At 41.0% G+C, this 17,185-nt stretch overlaps 1 protein-coding gene across 2 annotated transcripts in view; it reads right to left on the bottom strand.

Moving 5' to 3' along the window:
• Positions 1–17,185, bottom strand: part of TRPM3 (transient receptor potential cation channel subfamily M member 3) — a 264,979-nt gene that overhangs the window by 155,751 nt on the left and 92,043 nt on the right. For both annotated transcript variants that reach the window (XM_077474953.1, XM_077474954.1), the window contains exon 10: positions 9,930–9,980. In XM_077474953.1, coding sequence (XP_077331079.1) covers positions 9,930–9,980 — 51 coding nt within the window. The remainder of the gene's footprint in view (positions 1–9,929; positions 9,981–17,185) is intronic.

The following is a 17,185-nucleotide window of genomic DNA, read 5'->3' as shown; positions in this document are numbered from 1 at the left end:
TGTGTACGCAGCCTAACTGGCAGGGAAGGGGTTAACGCTAGGGGACGATCAAGAGGTTAACTGTGTTCCCTTGTGTGTGTTCTCACTATAGGGGGATGGGACTGACTAGAGGAGATGACAAATTGTTGCTCCTAGCTAGTAGGAACACACAAACTGTCTCTCCTCTCCTCACAGAACAGGGATTTGTGTCTTTGCGCACACACGACCCTGTTCTGGCCCTCGTGCTGGCGATCACACATGTCCGGCGGTCATTGCGCCTGCTAGCCACTTGCATCGGCAGCCCCGCAGTGCAGCTGGCGTGTGCGCACCTGATATCCCCGCATAAAGGGCTGATGTACAGCTACGATGGTTCGCATCAACATACTGACCTTCCTCAGTATTATGATGGCGGCTGGTCGGCAACCAGTTAAAGGATTTACCAAAAACTGCCTATACAGATAAGGGGCCTCTGTAGATAAAACCAAAGTTTGCAGCTCTGCATAAAGTTGAATAATGTTCTTGATATAGGTTTAGGCCATTTACATAAATCCTGAAGCCTGTCTGGAATACTCCCAGGACTCCGCTAGGGCATTTCTGAGTGTGGCCTAGTCATTAAGTCATTACTGCTTACCTCCTCCATCACCACACTCCTAGGTTTTTGTTCAAAGTAGATCTATGCAATACTGCACAACAAAATGCTATATATATATATATATATATATATATATATATATATATATATACTTGGAATAATTATTATGGTGCATACATCACCTACTACAAGTTGTCAATTTAGTAACACCAATACTTTTTTATTCCTTATATTAGTTTTCTACTATCTGTGAGAAGACACCACCATTGTGTTTTTCGTCAGTTCACAGATTCTTATACCCATAGTTCTTCTCATTCAACAATATTTATGTACTGATTAAGTAAACGTATTAATCACATGGTTTTTAAAATAAAGATATTTTGTCAGATCCCCTGATAATTAGGTTTAAAATGCTTGAAGTAACCAACTAGTAGAAAAAGAAGTGCAGACAATGCAAAAATCTCCTTTGACTATAATGTTGCCAAGCAACATGGATTGCACCTCTGGACACAAAACACTAACAACATTGTTAACCAGGGACCACACACTCTGAACAGCTCCAGAAAGCCCATGAAAAATGCTAGGAACATGTCAATATGCATTACTTACACATCAACATCACCTTTTGCTCGTAAAGAGCAAAAGAAAATCATGAAAAATGTCAGAAATGTTTGAGTGCCTTCCGGCAAAAATACATTGGTATCGGTATTGATGACCATTATATTTTCAGACCACACCAATGCACTATAATTGTGTCATTACTAAATGGGAAACCCCTTAAGTTCCAAAGTAAACTATAACAAGCATGGGGGCGTGTCCAAGATGGCGCTGTGAGCGGACGTATACCTTCAAGTTCCGCTGGCAGCTGAGCCGCCCTCTGGACCATCAGCATTCCACTCCCTGCCTTACCATTGATGGAGGGAGCCCTGACTGCAGCCTCTGTGGGGATCTAGTCGGCGGACTCTGGTCTGCCCCACAACGGCTGCTAGCCACATCTTCCAGCTCCGTCCCCTCATGAGGCCTAGCGCGCAAAGCGGGCATGCACAAGGCCTCCAGCGGTGACATGGCCATGGCCCTGGCCCAACCTGCAACGGAGGGAGCCCTAAATGCGGCTGGAGAGGTGATCCAATCGGCGGATCTCAGTCCACCCTATAATGGCCGCAATCCTCCACTTCTCCTCTTGCTCTGTCCCCCCGTGGGACCTGGCGAGCGGAGGCCTACACCAGCATCACGGTCCCACTCTGACTGCCGGCAGTGAGATCCCCAGGAGCTGACAGCTTGAGGAACCACTCAGCGGGCTCTGCCAGGCATCCTGGGACACCAGCCTCCTCTCCAACCCTGGTCTCCACACGATGGACAACACAGAGAGCCTGGGGCTCACGAGGCCTCCAACCCTTCCACAGAGACTGCTGAATGAGGTGCCGCCAATCGGGTGCAACAAACGGTAAGAGACCAAGATAAACTTATTTGGTTTGGATGGTGTCAAGCGTGTGTGGTGGCAACCAGGTGAGTAGTACAAAGACAAGTGTGTCTTGCCTACAGTCAAGCATGGTGGTGGGAGTGTCATGGTCTGGGGCTGCATTAGTGCTGCCAGTCTAGGGAGCTACAGTTCATTGAGGGAACCATGAATGCCAACCTGTACTGTGACATACTGAAGCAGATCAGGATCTCATCCCTACAGAGACTGGGATGCAGGGCAGTGTTCCAACATGATAACGACCCCAAACACACCTCCAAGACGACCACTGCCTTTCCAAATAAGTTGAGGGTAAAGGTGATGGACTGGCCAAGCACGTCTCCAGACCTAAACCCTATTGAGCATCTGTGGGGCAGCCTCAAACAGAAGGAGGAGGAGCGCAAGGTCTCTAACATCCACCAGCTCTGTAACGTTGTCATGAAGGTGTGGAAGAGGACTCCAGTGGCAACCTGTGAAGCTCTGGTGAACTCCATGCCCAAGAGGGTTAAGGCAGTGCTGGAAAATCATAGTGGCCACACAAAATATTGACACTTTGGGCCCAATTTGGGCATTTTCACGTAGGGGTGTACTCACTTTTGTTGCGAGTGGTTTAGTCATTAATGGCTGTGTGTTGAGTTATTTTGAGGGGACAGCAAATTTACACTGTTATAGAAGCTGTACACTCACTAATTTACATGGTAGCAGAGTGTAATTTATTCAGTGTTGTTACATGAAAAGATATAATAAAATATTTACAAAAATGTGAGGGGTGTAATCACTTTTGTGAGATACTGTATGTTTCCATTGTGTTTTCTAGCTGTTTGCCTGTAGTTTTCTTATAAGCATAGCCCTTGACATAACCATGAAATATTACTCTTAACACTGAACATGGTTCTGCTGCTTAAATCCCTTAAACGTAACCTAACATTATATTAACCCACTAACTCACAACCTCCCCTTTAATAAAACGTTTTACATTACTGGATTCAGCTAAGAGAAGAGTGGACCTTGATCTACCTGCTGGAGGCAGCATAATTCTAACCAACAGGGATCTTACAGTGCTCAAAGTATGCAAGCAGAAGCAACTATCTGAATAAAGGAGCAAAACCTCTTAGCCCTTGTACACACGGTCGGAGATTCCGACAACCAAATCCGTCTGAGTAATTCCGACGGATTAATTCCGACGGATTAATTCTGGAAGAGGTCCAGAAGTGATGTTGCATACACACGGTCAGACTAAGTTGTCGGAAAATCCGATTGTACATAACGTGATGACGTTATTTCGTTATGACGGGACTACGTTCAGGCTAGTAGCCAATAGCTTTGGCCTAGGAATTTGATCTGAGCATGCGTGGCACTTTGTCCATCGGAGTAGGCTACACATGATCGGAGTATCTCTGATAGGAGCATTTTGTCGGAAAATTTTACCGGCAAGTTGGAAAAGTTGGTCCGTCGGATATTCCGACAGAAACAGTCCGATGCAGACCACACACAGTCGGAATATCCGACAAAACGGTCCGATAGGAAACTTTCCGACGGAATCTCCGACCGTGTGTACAAGGGCTTAGAGACACCCTGCCTTCATCCAATCTAAGCCAGTCCAGAGTCCATGAAAAGAGAACTACTAGAATAGAAGAAAGTGGTCAAGCAAGTTCAATCATCCAGTCAAAGTAAATGTTATGCATTATGGGCAGCCACTGCCCCCAGTTGTAAAGGGAGTTATTATTAGGGGGCATGAGGCTGCAAAAATCACCACTCTAAAGCAGGCTATTACAGGAGGGGCATATGATATAATGAGCACAGAATAGCATGTTTGCCATTATAGGGGGCTATATTTTCAGGCATAAGGCACCACAGACCACCAAACTAAAGCAATATTTTTATAAAAGTGCCATGAAGTAACAATGGGCACGTATTTACATTTAAGGGAAATTGTTATTCGGAAGGTATGTTAGGCAGCCACTGACCACCAATCAAAGATACCTTTTATTTTACCACTGACCACCTATACCTGTATATAGGGGGCTTTTATTAAGGATACATAAAGCTGTCAATTACCTAAAATATCATTTTGATTTATAGAGAAGCAAAATAGTCAGCAAATGGTCACAAGTTAAAAAAAAAGCCTATTTTATTAAGATAAAAAAAAATTAATCAGAATTGTACTATGGTATTCTATGATTTCTCCTCTAATAATAGTATATATAACAGGAAGACATTCCTGCTAGCTTTTGGAGTTTTGAGCTACATACTTGTTTTCCAGAAAAACTAATTTAAAATACCTGTTGGTGGGAACCATTGAAATGATAATTTCTGAAAATCAACCCCATGCTTTGTTATATTTCTGTGGCTTTGGACTTTTGGATGATGGAGATTTCAGACTGGGTTGAACAAGAAAAAAAATGACAGCTCCAGTTGGAGCCGCTGTACTAATGATCCAATGTTAGTACAGCAATCTCCCCTGCTGAGCGCCTGTGTTCTGACAGGGGGACAGCCCCCTCACCAGAACACTCCAGTCAGCACTCTTAGCCATTGGCTGAGAGTGCTAATCGGAAGCTGGTTGGCCTCTAGTTTTCTAGCATGCATGTCCGACAGAAGTCGGCTGAATGGCTGGCTTCTGTCGAACCAGTTGCCATACACACGGGCCGAATGTCGACCCTTTTTTGTTGAACTGGCTGATGTTGCCTGACATTCAGCCCATGTCCATTAGGCTTTACTCTTTAAAACCAAAAAACATTATTAACTAATAGTTTCCTGTAAGCTACTAGAAAGCAATAACTCAGCTTTCATTTATTAATTTAAGCCTGTAATATTCATGCAGCAGACAAAACCCAAAATGTGAAAGTGGATGTGCAACCCTAGGCAAAACGTATTTTCAAAAAACTTATGAAATTTGAATCCATACTTTTCCTGCTTTATAAATTACCCATTGCTATCAGTATTAACATTAACACTTAACAAACAATATATAGTTTGTATTCATCAGTATGTGATTTGTGAACATTACAGTTTTTTATACACTGGCTGATTTTGTAAAAAAACAATGCATTTCAGTCAGTTAATGCCCGAATATTGAATACCACTAATTTCTTAATCGGCATTGTAAAGATATTGTGTATTATACATTACAAAATACACATTTATTATATTATATTAAATTCTATGGCAAAAAATCTTGTAAGTCTCCCAAATCTTTCCAGTTTATCTTAACTTACTAACAAGATGTGCTTGCAAAAAGCATCTATAGTCATTAAAACTAAAATTCTACAAATATTTTTGATGGTGCATATGTGAGAACAACACACAATGATATGTATCGAGAATATTATCAAGGTAGAAAAAAATAAGAAAATGTCCATATTTTGACATTAGCTTATTTAACACCATTGCTGTTATTATCCTAATGGCCATCACTATCCATTATATGCTATACTAAGCTGAAATCATAAGGTTACCAAGCTGAGTAGGCCATTAAAGAAATAAAATTTGCCTTGGGGATTCCTAGTACAGCTCAGTGGAATATAAAATCATTCTTATTGTGAGCTTGACCTAATAGCAATTTTCTGCGTCACATTTACATAAGATGTCAAATGTACTGGAAATGGCTCTTAGTTTTAATATTTCATGATGATGTTTGAAAATTTTATACACTGTTATGAACAAGTCCTTATTGGCCTAAATTATTATGGTTTTGTGACTATGTAATCACAACTAGGGATGAGCCCAATGTTCGACTCAAACATTGGTTGTTCACCTGTTTGCCGAACCAGACCGAAGATCCGAAAGCTACGGAACACCATTAAAGTCTATGGGACACTAACATGAAAAACCAAAAGTGCTCATTTTAAAGGCTTATATGCAAGTTATTGTCATAAAAAGTGTTTGGGGAGCTGGGTCCTGCCCCAGGGGACATGTGTCAATGCAAAAAACATTTTAAAAGTGGTCCTTTTTTAGGAGCAGTGATTTTAATAATGCTTGAAGTGAAACAATAAAAATTTAATATTTCTTTAACCACTTCAATAGAGGGCACTTTCGCCCCCTTCCTTCCTAGCCCAATTTTCAGCTTTCAGCGCTCTAGCGCTTTCAGTGACAATTGCGCGGTCATGCTACACTGTACCCAAATGAAATTTTTATCATTTTGTTCGCGCAAATAGAGCTTTATTTTGGTGGTATTTATTCATGACTCCGTTTTTTATTTTTTGCGATATAAGCGCAAAAAAGCGGAAATTTGGAAAAAAAAAACAATATTTTCTTTTTTCTATTTTAAAAGAAATCCAATAAAATCTAATTTTGTCATAAATTTAAGCCAAAATGTATTCTGCTACATGTTTTTGGTAAAAAAAAATCCGTTAAGTGTATAATAATTGGTTTGTGTGATCACGGACATATGTACGCAAATGATCATGTACATATGTGTGCAGGTGATCACGTACATATGTGTGCAGATAATCATTGGGACATGGGATTTTAGTGGGACATATGTGGGGGACATGTTTTTATTATTAGGGACATGTGTTTTTATTATTTGGGGACATGTATGTTTTGGGGACATGTGTGGGGACATTGTGTTTATACTGTGTGGTGTGTTTACTGTGTGGTGATTTGTGTGTACACTAGACTGGTGATCAGTGAGTAAAAAGCTGTAAAACACAGCTCATACTCACTGATCATCAGCCGGCTGCAGCGATCTGCTCTCCTCTCCTCAGCGATGACTTCTGTGTGAGGAGAGGAGGAGCCGATTGCCTAGCAACCGGCTGTTTGTTTACATCACATGACGGCCGTGATTGGACACGGCCGTCATGTGATCAGGAGGGCCAATCACAGAGCCCTCCTGCCGGTCTGAGATGCGCCGTGTCCGGGTGACACGGGCGCATCGGGATCGCGCCGCTGCGCGGGCACGCGCGCGCAATCCCGCTACTTCTGATGGACGTTCCTGAACGTCCTATCAGTAGTAGACGGCTCCCACCCGGCCGTATATGTGCATTGGCCGGGTGGGAAGTGGTTAAATATCTTGCCTAAGGGGGTTTCCTTAGTATGCCTGTAAAGTAGTGCATTTTCCCCGTGTTTAGAACAATACCACAGCAAAATTTCTAAATGTCATGTAATACTGCTTGCGGCTGTAATGAATTGTCGGATCCCAGAAATATAGATAAAAATCATTGAAAAAAATGGCATGGGTTCCCCCCTGTCCATTACCAGGCCCTTTGGGACTGGTATGAATATTAAGGGGAACCCTGCACCAAAATGTAAAAAAAATGCGTGGGGGTCCCCTCAAAATCCATACCAGGCCCTTCAGGTCTGTTATGGATATTAAGAGGAACCCTGCGCACATTTTTTTTAAAATGGTGTAGGAGTCCCACAAAATCCATTTCAGGCCGCAGGAAAATAGGGGGATGAGAGAGTGCCCCCCTCCTGAACCTTACCAGGCCACATGTCCTCAACATGGGAGGATACATTGGGGTCCACCAAAACACCTTGTCCTCATGTTGATGGGGAAGAGGGCCTCATCCCCACAACCCTTGCCCGTGATGTCCATTCATCCTAGATCACAGCGTCTGAGGACCAGAGAAAAAAAACTGAAAAAACTCTGCCACTATGGGAGGCTCCTTCTGACTGAAGCCTCTTCATGATGACAGCTGTTATATAGCTGAGGGCAGGGCCACCCAGTGACATAAACGGTTGACCCCACTGCCTCTGATGCCACGTTATGTCAGAGGAAGGCAAGGTCATCCGTTTACGTCACCGTAACGTTCCTCTGACGTCAAGGGCATCAGAGGGAGCGGGGTCACCCGTTTACGTCACTGGGTGGCCCCGCCCTCAGCTATATAACAGCTGTCATTGCAAAGAGGCTTCAGTTGGCAGGAGCCTCCCATGAAGACGCATTTTTTTTTTCGGTTCGTTGGGCAGTGTGATGGATAATGGATTTACAACGCGGGACATTTTTAATTATTTTTTTTTTTAATAAAGGATTTGTCCCAAATTGTCTACTGTAATTTTTACTATTTTGACACTTTTTTGGTGAATGTGTAGGGGTAAAATGTACCTGATGCCCATTCACATGGGGGGCAGGGTCGGGGGTCCCCTTGTTAAAGGGGCTTCCAGATTTCCATAAGCCCCCTGCCCACAGACCCAAACAACCACCAGGCAAGGGTTGTGGAGACAAGGTGTTTTGGAGGGACTCCCCATGTTGAGGGCAAGTGGCCTGGTACAGTTTAGGAGGGGGTGCACGCTATCATTCCCCCTTTTCCTGCGGTCTGCCAGGTTGCATGCTTGGAAAAGGGTCTGGCATTGATTTTTTATTTTGACACAGGGTTCCCCTTAAAATCCATACTAGACCTGAAGGGCCTGGTATGGATATTTAACCACATGCCGACAGGGCCATAGCTGAAAGACGGCTACAGCGCGGTCGGCTTATTCTGGGAGGGTGTCCATGGACGTCCTCCCAGAATCTTGCTCTTCCGTGCCCCCTGGGGTGCTCTCCTGGAATTATCCATGACCGCTGGGTCCAGAAGACCCGCTGCATCATGAATCACGGTAAACTGTCACTTACCATGTGATCGCTCCATGACGTGACACCGGTTCCTCCATCCCCTCTCTGTACCGATTGGTACAGTGCGAGGGGAGAGGGGGAGAGATTGCAACAGCGCTGTGGGCTGGATGTGTAGTGCCCACAGAGCTGCACAGTGACAATACTCTGCAGTACTCTGCCTCTGCAGTACTCTGCAACAATGTGCAATTCTCTGCCAATACACTGCAACACTGTGCAATACTCCACAATACTGTGCAATACTGTGCAATACTCTGCAACACTGTGCAATACTGTGCAATACTCTGCCAATACTCTGAAATACTCTGCAATACTCTGCCAATACTCTGCCAATACTCTGCCAATACTCTGTCAATACTCGCCAATACTCAGCCAATACTCGCCAATACTCTGCAATAAACTTTAACAGAAACAAAGAATTTATTTTTTATTTTTTACCGAATGATCAGTCTATTTTGATTTATAGCGCAAAAAAAGTGCCCAATGGTCAAGTGGTTAAAGGATTATTTCATTTTTATCGCTTTACTTTAAGCATTATTAAAATCACAGCTCCTGAAAAAACTACTGTCTTTTTTAGCTCTGATCTGGCATATGGATATTGCATTGCGGGACCCAGGTCTCCATACACGTTTTTATGGCAATAACTTACATATAAGCCCTTAAAAAGAACACTTTTGGTTTTCCATGTTCGTGTCCCATAGACTTTAATGGTGTACGCGTGTTCGTACAAATTTTTTGCCTGTTCGCATATTCTGGTGCGAACCGAACCGAACCGAACCGGGGGGGAGGTGTTCGGCTCATCCCTAGTCACAACCACCAAATGATTCACAAATGTACAATGCTCTGGTGTTACTATGTGGTAAAATAAAACATTTTGATATGTTATTGGTAAAGAAATTTGACGTTCAGGGTTAGGGTCCCATTGCCATTTAATCACTGCTAATGAGCTATTTGGGCTATATTTATGAAAACAGACAATGATAACACATATGTGCTTCATAAGCATTGCCTTTATTTACAACAAGATGACAGTATGTTGTCATCAGGAGAACACTTAGCCAAACATCTCATTCTTGACTCCTATTTCATTGTTTCATTATACTGTAGATTGTATTTGTGTAATTGTAGGAATTTTTCTTAGTTATATTAAACAGAAAAATGTGACAAACATCTTGATACATACAATGAAAGCACTTGAAAATAATGTTGATTGAGATGAGTGTTTTGAACTGAGGTGTCAAACAAAATAGATACATAGAAACATAAATCACATCAGAAAAGCTCATGCAAAACAGAGAGTTTCTAGAATCTATAAACAGATACAAATATTACCTTGATCATGAGCTAATTCTTACCTTCTTGACATCCCTGACCAAATGGTACAATGTATTTGATGGCCCATGTCTCTGAAATACAGTAAAATTTGAAAATAAATTAACAAAGAAGCAAATAGGTTATAGAAACACCATGTACTGAAAGACCTGACCAGTCAAACATCTGCTAAATAATTTCGTACATAGTCAGCAGCAGTTCTGGCAAACCAATATTTGAGTGGGAACATAAACATGAATTACATGAAGAACTATTCCAAAGATGTTTCACTCTTCACAAAAAAGAATGAATAAAAGCAGAAGAGATATGAGCATGTTAATGCACACAAGACACGCACGACACACAGCACTGAGAGAGACATAGGGGTTGGTTTACTAAAACTGGAGAGTGCAGCTCTGCATAGAAACTAATAAGCCTATCATTAAAATGAAAGTAGGGCTATACTTCATTGCAACAAGAATTGTTAGGCCCCTTTCACACGGGACGGGTCAGTAATGATCCGCCCCATGGTGATCCGCTCGCTCAGCGGGGATTGCTCCGTTGTCCTCGCTGAGCCGGCGGATAACAGGGCGGTCCCTGCACACTGTGCAGGGACCGCCCTGTCAGCTCTCCATTCTCCTCTATGGGGGTTAAGGGATTATTTCATTTTTATCGCTTTACTTTAAGCATTATTAAAATCACAGCTCCTGAAAAAACTACTGTCTTTAAAACTTTTTTTGCACTGATCTGGCATATGGATATTGCATTGCGGGACCCAGGTCTCCATACACGTTTTTATGGCAATAACTTACATATAAGCCTTTAAAAAGAACACTTTTGATTTTCCATGTTCGTGTCCCATAAACTTTAACCTCCCTGGCGGTACGATTATTTCGGATTTTAGGTGCTAAAAGCGGTACCATTATTTTGCATGAAAATTTGGCGTTTTATATTGTAGTCCTGCAATTCTTAGGAATAACTCTCTTAAATCTGTCCAAACCAGAGTCTAGCAGACATCCCGGGTATAATAAAGTTTGAAAAATGAAATCATAAATTATAATATAATAAATAATTATAAATAATTGTACCAAATAATAATATAACAATAATAAAAATGATTCAATAATGTAATCAAATCAAAAACACTGAAATTTGCTCAGTTGCAGAATTGTCACTGTCATTACTTTTCAGTATTTGATGACGGATCTCCCCACAAATCGCTATCGCTCAATTCTGCGAGTGATTCCAATTTATTATCGCTGTTTTCTAGCTGGTCTAAAATAATTTTTGATGTAAAGTGACAGTTTTGGTTGCTATGGACAATCTCCAGTTTCCAGGCATAAAGAACAGTTTTTATTATATAAAACTGCATGCAGGACACTGGGCAGACCACTAGGGACAAAGGGGATGTGAAATATTTACATACAGCAATGTAATCTGTAAAATTACATTATACTGTATGTTTACTGTTTGTTTCACTTTTTGAATTTGGCGCCGATCTCCGTCCCCGTGCGTCGCAACGCTTGCAGGGCACGGAGATCGGCGATGTGATGAATCGAGCGAGACACGGCTCGCTCGTACAGCGGGGAGACAACGCTGGATCCGAGGGAGAAGGTAAGTAAACCTCCTCCTGGATCCAGCGATGCAGTCCCGAGTCTGGCTCGGGGATACCGCTTTTGGTATGAAAATTCCACCCCGAGCCAGACTCGGGAATACCGTCAGGGGGGTTAATGGTGTACGCGTGTTTGTACAAATTTTTTGCCTGTTCGCATATTCTGGTGCGAACCGAACCAAACCGGGGGGGGGGGGAGGTGTCTGGCTCATCCCTAGTCACAACCACCAAATGATTCACAAATGTACAATGCTCTGGTGTTACTATGTGGTAAAATAAAACATTTTGATATGTTATTGGTAAAGAAATTTGACGTTCAGGGTTAGAGTCCCATTGCCATTTAATCACTGCTAATGAGCTATTTGGGCTATATTTATGAAAATAGACAATGATAACACATATGTGCTTCATAAGCATTGGCTTTATTTACAACAAGATGACAGTATGTTGTCATCAGGAGAACACTTAGCCAAACATCTACTTCTTGACTCCTATTTCATTGTTTCATTATACTGTAGATTGTATTTGTGTAATTGTAGGAATTTTTCTTAGTTATATTAAACAGAAAAATGTGACAAACATCTTGATACATACAATGAAAGCACTTGAAAATAATAGCAGACACCCGCTATCCCATAGGAATGCATGTATGTCTGCTTGTGTGAAAGGGGCCTTAAAGAGGTTGTAAAGGTTTGTGTCTTTTCACCTTAATGCATCCTATGCAATAAGGTGAAAAAACACCTGGCAAGGATGGGCCCCCCTGCCCTCCCCCCCCTGCCCTCCCTTTTTACTTACCTAAGCCCGTTTACCTGCTCAGCTCATCCCCGGCATCCTCCTCTCCACGGAGTCTCGGCGTTGATTGGCTACATTGATAGCAGCACAGCCATTGGCTCCCGCTGCTGTCAATCAAATCCAATGACGTGGCCACCGGGGGGGGGGGCAGGACCGAGGCATACACTCTGTATCTGTGGACGCAGAGTGTATGAGATGGGAGCACACCCACAAGGTAACCCCCTCGGGAGAGAGCTTCCGGAGAGAGCCGTCATGGGACCCCAGAACAGGAAGATCGGGGGCCACTCTGTGCAAAACAAGCTGATCACAGTGGAGGTAAGTATGACATGTTTGTTATTTAAAAAAAAGAAAAAAATTACTTTTACAACCCCTTTAACATTCACCTAAAAAATTGCAAGTTTGAAAAGAAATCCAACTGTTGATGATGAAGTAACCCACTTTGAAAAAGTAAAGCTGGGTACACTGTATCGAAATTTAGCTGGTTCAGCAAAACCCAGACAAATTTCGATCTGTGTGTAGCCCTCTTTATTCAACAGAAGCCAATCTTTATACTAGCTTCTGTCAAATGACCCTGCTGGAAAAACAGGATTCAATCAGCAGCTGCAGACTATGGTTGCAATGCTGATTAGTGCTTTCTAATAGTGGAGGAGTCCCCATTGTCAAAGCACAACAGGGCAGTGGGGGAGATCCCTGCATCCACATTGCTTGTGTGGATGCAGGAATCTGTGAGATTTGAAAAAAAAATTGCTGCGTGTACCAAGCTTAATTTTCATGTAGTAATAGCCCGTGTGCTGATTTACTCTACTGTTATATAGTTTACATGAACAATAGAAAAACATTTTATGGATTACACTGACTAAAGTTGCGTATACATTATATGGCTGTTTGACCCAACTTATCTAATAATTGTCTGGCTGTTTATAAAACATTGATGTGTTCTGCATCTGATATGAACCTCTGGATTGGTCAAGCTGGTACAATAGAGGAAAAACTATTGGGTTGATTTACTAAAACCAGAGACTGTAACATTTGGTACAGCTGTACAAGGTAGCCAATCAGCTTCTAACTTCAGTTTTTTAAATTAAGCTTTGACCAAAAAAACCTAGAAGTTTATCCATTTCTATGCAGAGCTACACAAGATTTTGCACTCTCCAGTTTTAGTAAACCAACCCCTATGTCTTTCTTCAGATATAAATTCAGTTATCATACCAATGGATTTTTAGTGCACATCATAAATTACAAATATCAATGGACCACAAGAGTAATTTTATACATATAGATCATGGAATATTGACAAATTAGGTGGTAGGTAACTTAATGATAAAGCTTAACTAAGAATATTTTTTAGCCCTGCAGCTTTAGTGATCTAACTTACCTGTAATGAAGTGTGTCCCACATAGATTTCCTAACTGTGGGAAAAATGTGTCATTTATCATGTCCCCCATTAAGAGGATGTATTCAGTGAAGACAATGAAAAAACTTTTCTTAAGCGAGGAAGAGGAAAGAGGGAGCTAGACCCTGTTGGGGGTCATTTTCTATTGAATTTAGCATGGAGACCCAAAGCTTCATTACAGGTAAGTTAGGCCACTAAAGCTGTAGGATTAGAATAATTGTTAGCTAAACTTCAGCTTTAAAACATGGAGAACAAAATATAGACTCGATTATCAGCCACTGGCATGGAATGCAGCCTTTATTGCTTGTTCAGTAGAAACATCTAATCTAATTGTCACGCATAGCTTGTACCACAATAGAAAAAAAAGTATATGGATTGAATATATATAGCAAAAATATGCAATTAGTGAACCTCCAGCTGTTGTAAAACTACAAGTCCCATCATGCCTCGGCCTCTTAGTATAATGCTTGTGGCCGCCAGAGTCTTGCTATGCCTCATGGGACTTGTAGTTCTGCAACAGCTGGAGGTCTGCTAATTGCATATCCCTGATATATAGTAATGCTACAACACATGCAGCCATAAATTTCCCTAAACCAGCCACATAAGGTTGTCTGTAGATATTGCCTGTAGATATTAGGGGATCAGGGTGGGCAGATGTGCAGGTAGGAGATCCCAGAGATATGAGACTGTTGTCTAATCATGCAAAACCAGGCAGATCAAGTATCTACCATCTCAAATGTATGGGTAGCATAAGTCCTAGGTGCACTATATGTGGACTAAAATACATTGTAAGATTCCAAAATAAATGGATGAGATACCAGAAAACCCACAGATGGGATCAAAGTGAACTCATACCTGGGACCATAACACTTCTGACATAAGTCGTTATAGTACAATGCAGACCAGCAGTATTGCAAAGATAGTTGGGATATACTAGACTTTCATGTAAAGAGGTTAGCATGCCCACATTGACCTCTATAGCTATATGCACTGTGGAAAAATTCATCCTCAAAATTTGCAGCAGAAGCACTGAAGCCATTCACGTCATTATTTTAGTTAGTTCAGGAGAAATATTTTCAACTGATTTAGCAAATCATTCTCTATATGTATGTTTAAAGCTGAATTCCAACTTTTTTTACTAGAACTGAATGGAATGATCAATCCCAGCATAGATCATACCTGTGTACCATGTTGCTCAGTTGTCTGCAGATCCCCTGATATTCTGGGTTTAGTTGTATCTTTGTATCATGTAACACTCTGTATATCCTGCTGATATACTCTGATCATTCTACAGCCCCTTTTGCAGCAGCTAGAGTCTGTAACACTCCCCTCTGTAGTGTTGCAGATTCTGCAAATGAGGTAACTTTCATCACAGCTCTAATGGTGAGTGGGATTGAATACATCCTAATTAGCATTCAATCTTGTCCAGTCACACCTACAGGAGAGAGGAGAGCCCAAACCTCCCTAGTCCCACCTCACAGATCGCAGTATTATTCAAGAAGGAAACACCTTCATACACAGCCTGTTCTGAAAGCTAGCTGTGCTGCTGCTGGTCAGGATGGAATGGATCACAATTAGAATTAAATCCCAGTTAAATATGCCAACCAGTGTCAACAGGAAGAGTCCCACTCCTCGGTTCACACCCTCCCAGAGCCCTGCTCTCTGTGAAGCGATTCATTTACATATGAAGGAAACACCTTCATAATAACCTCTGATAGCCCTTCTTCTGTAGTCTTGCAGTAAGCCATTATTCTTTGGACAGGAATAACACAGGAGGAGGTATGACACATATACATCTTTTACCACCTACAAGAAGGTCCAGAAACACCCAAAGTAACCCTAGGACCCACCCACATCAGCTCTCAGAACTGGTACAAGTGAATCCCATAGACCGTCCTGAGGCTCTAAGGATCACGGGACATGTAGTATTAGGACTGGAAAAGGAAAGAACTCTGAAATTCAGCTAAGAGGAGGAGTAACACCACAGAGACAGAAATCGGCTGTATACTGCTAAAGGAGGTAAGTTACACACAAACTTACAGTGTGGATGTGATTCATTTACATGCACAATGTATCTGATGTTTTGGGGAGGAACATCTGGAGTTCTTCTCTAAGTTTACACAGCGTAAGGACAAAGCAAATACAAGTACATGTTCCTGTTAACTTGTACTTGAAAAGGCTGCTTTATTGGTTCATTCAAATCAATAATCTCATGATCATTTTGGTCTGACATTTTCTTTAATTTTATGCTCACATTCTAAGTAATTTATACTGTATAATGAGGAACATTATATCTATTTTATATATAAAGAGAAACGCTATTTGAACAGATATTTTTCTGATGTATGTAGGTTATATCAGTTTTATGCACATCAATTTTATTGGCTTCATGTATAATTTCTCTGCACAGCAATCAACAACAAGTCTGCTCTGGCTTTTATGATTAAAATTAGAATTCCTCAATATGTATGAATCAGAGATTATTATAATGATATACCCCTAGGGAAATGTACAAGGTACTCACAGTCTAGAGCATCAGTAAATTCTAACATATTCTGTTATATTTCTGGGGCTCTGTCACATTTACATAAACAGAAAAGGAAAAGAAAACTCATTCTACCAGTACATTTCTGATCTGGAAAATGAAACATTTATATTTGCAACATCAACCAAACATTTATCTTGCTGTAGTGAATCTGTGAAGAGGTCAATATCAGGTAGCAATCACTTGACCATTGCTATGCTATGGTTTTGGAACTGTTATTATGTTGTTAATGTGTGTAAAAATTGTACCTCGACCCCCCTTTTTTTTTATAAGGAAACTGAAATAATCTACTCCAATGAAGGCAGTTAAAACAACAAATGATTTACTTTGTAAAGAGTTCATCCTGAAAATATATTTTATATTGGGAATCTACCAGTAACTTATGTACTCAAATAATTACCAAGAAATTGACTATTCCTGTAATCACGACCCTTTGAGCCTAAAATGAATACTAGGTCTATTAGTTGCTGAGCATTTAAAGAATACTTATCACCTTCTACACAGAATTGGGAATTATTTACTGAAGGAGTATAGAATACTAACGTTGCATAAATTGTACTAATTTTACAGGAAGAATTCTGACATAACTTAGTAAATAAGGTAAATCTGTGTTCATTCAAATTATCCAATCATACACAAGTAAAGATCCTGTTCTTTTGTATTATTATATTTTCCTTGCACATTATTGGGCATTCGGAATACAGCTACAGCTTTTTTACTAAAATATGTGAATAATAACTTTGTAAATTAAAAATCATGTTACAAAGTAAGTATGTTCAACTCACTTTGCAAACTGACTCATTTAATTGCAATGATAATTTACAAGCTCTAAATAGAAATTCTAATTTAGGAACCAGTTAGATAATATCTTTTAAAGAGGCTGTGCCACTTGAAAGAATAAAGACAAAAGAAAAAATATAGTGTGGCGCTTATAAAACAGATATCAAGAGGACCTCCC

Source organism: Lithobates pipiens, unplaced genomic scaffold (assembly GCF_037356315.1).
Source record: "Lithobates pipiens isolate NorthernLeopardFrog02 unplaced genomic scaffold, aLitPip1_a1.2 Scaffold_13, whole genome shotgun sequence".
NCBI lineage: Eukaryota > Metazoa > Chordata > Amphibia > Anura > Ranidae > Lithobates > Lithobates pipiens.
The sequence above is the reverse complement of the archived record's forward strand: the minus strand, read 5'-3'. Positions and strand labels throughout refer to the sequence as shown.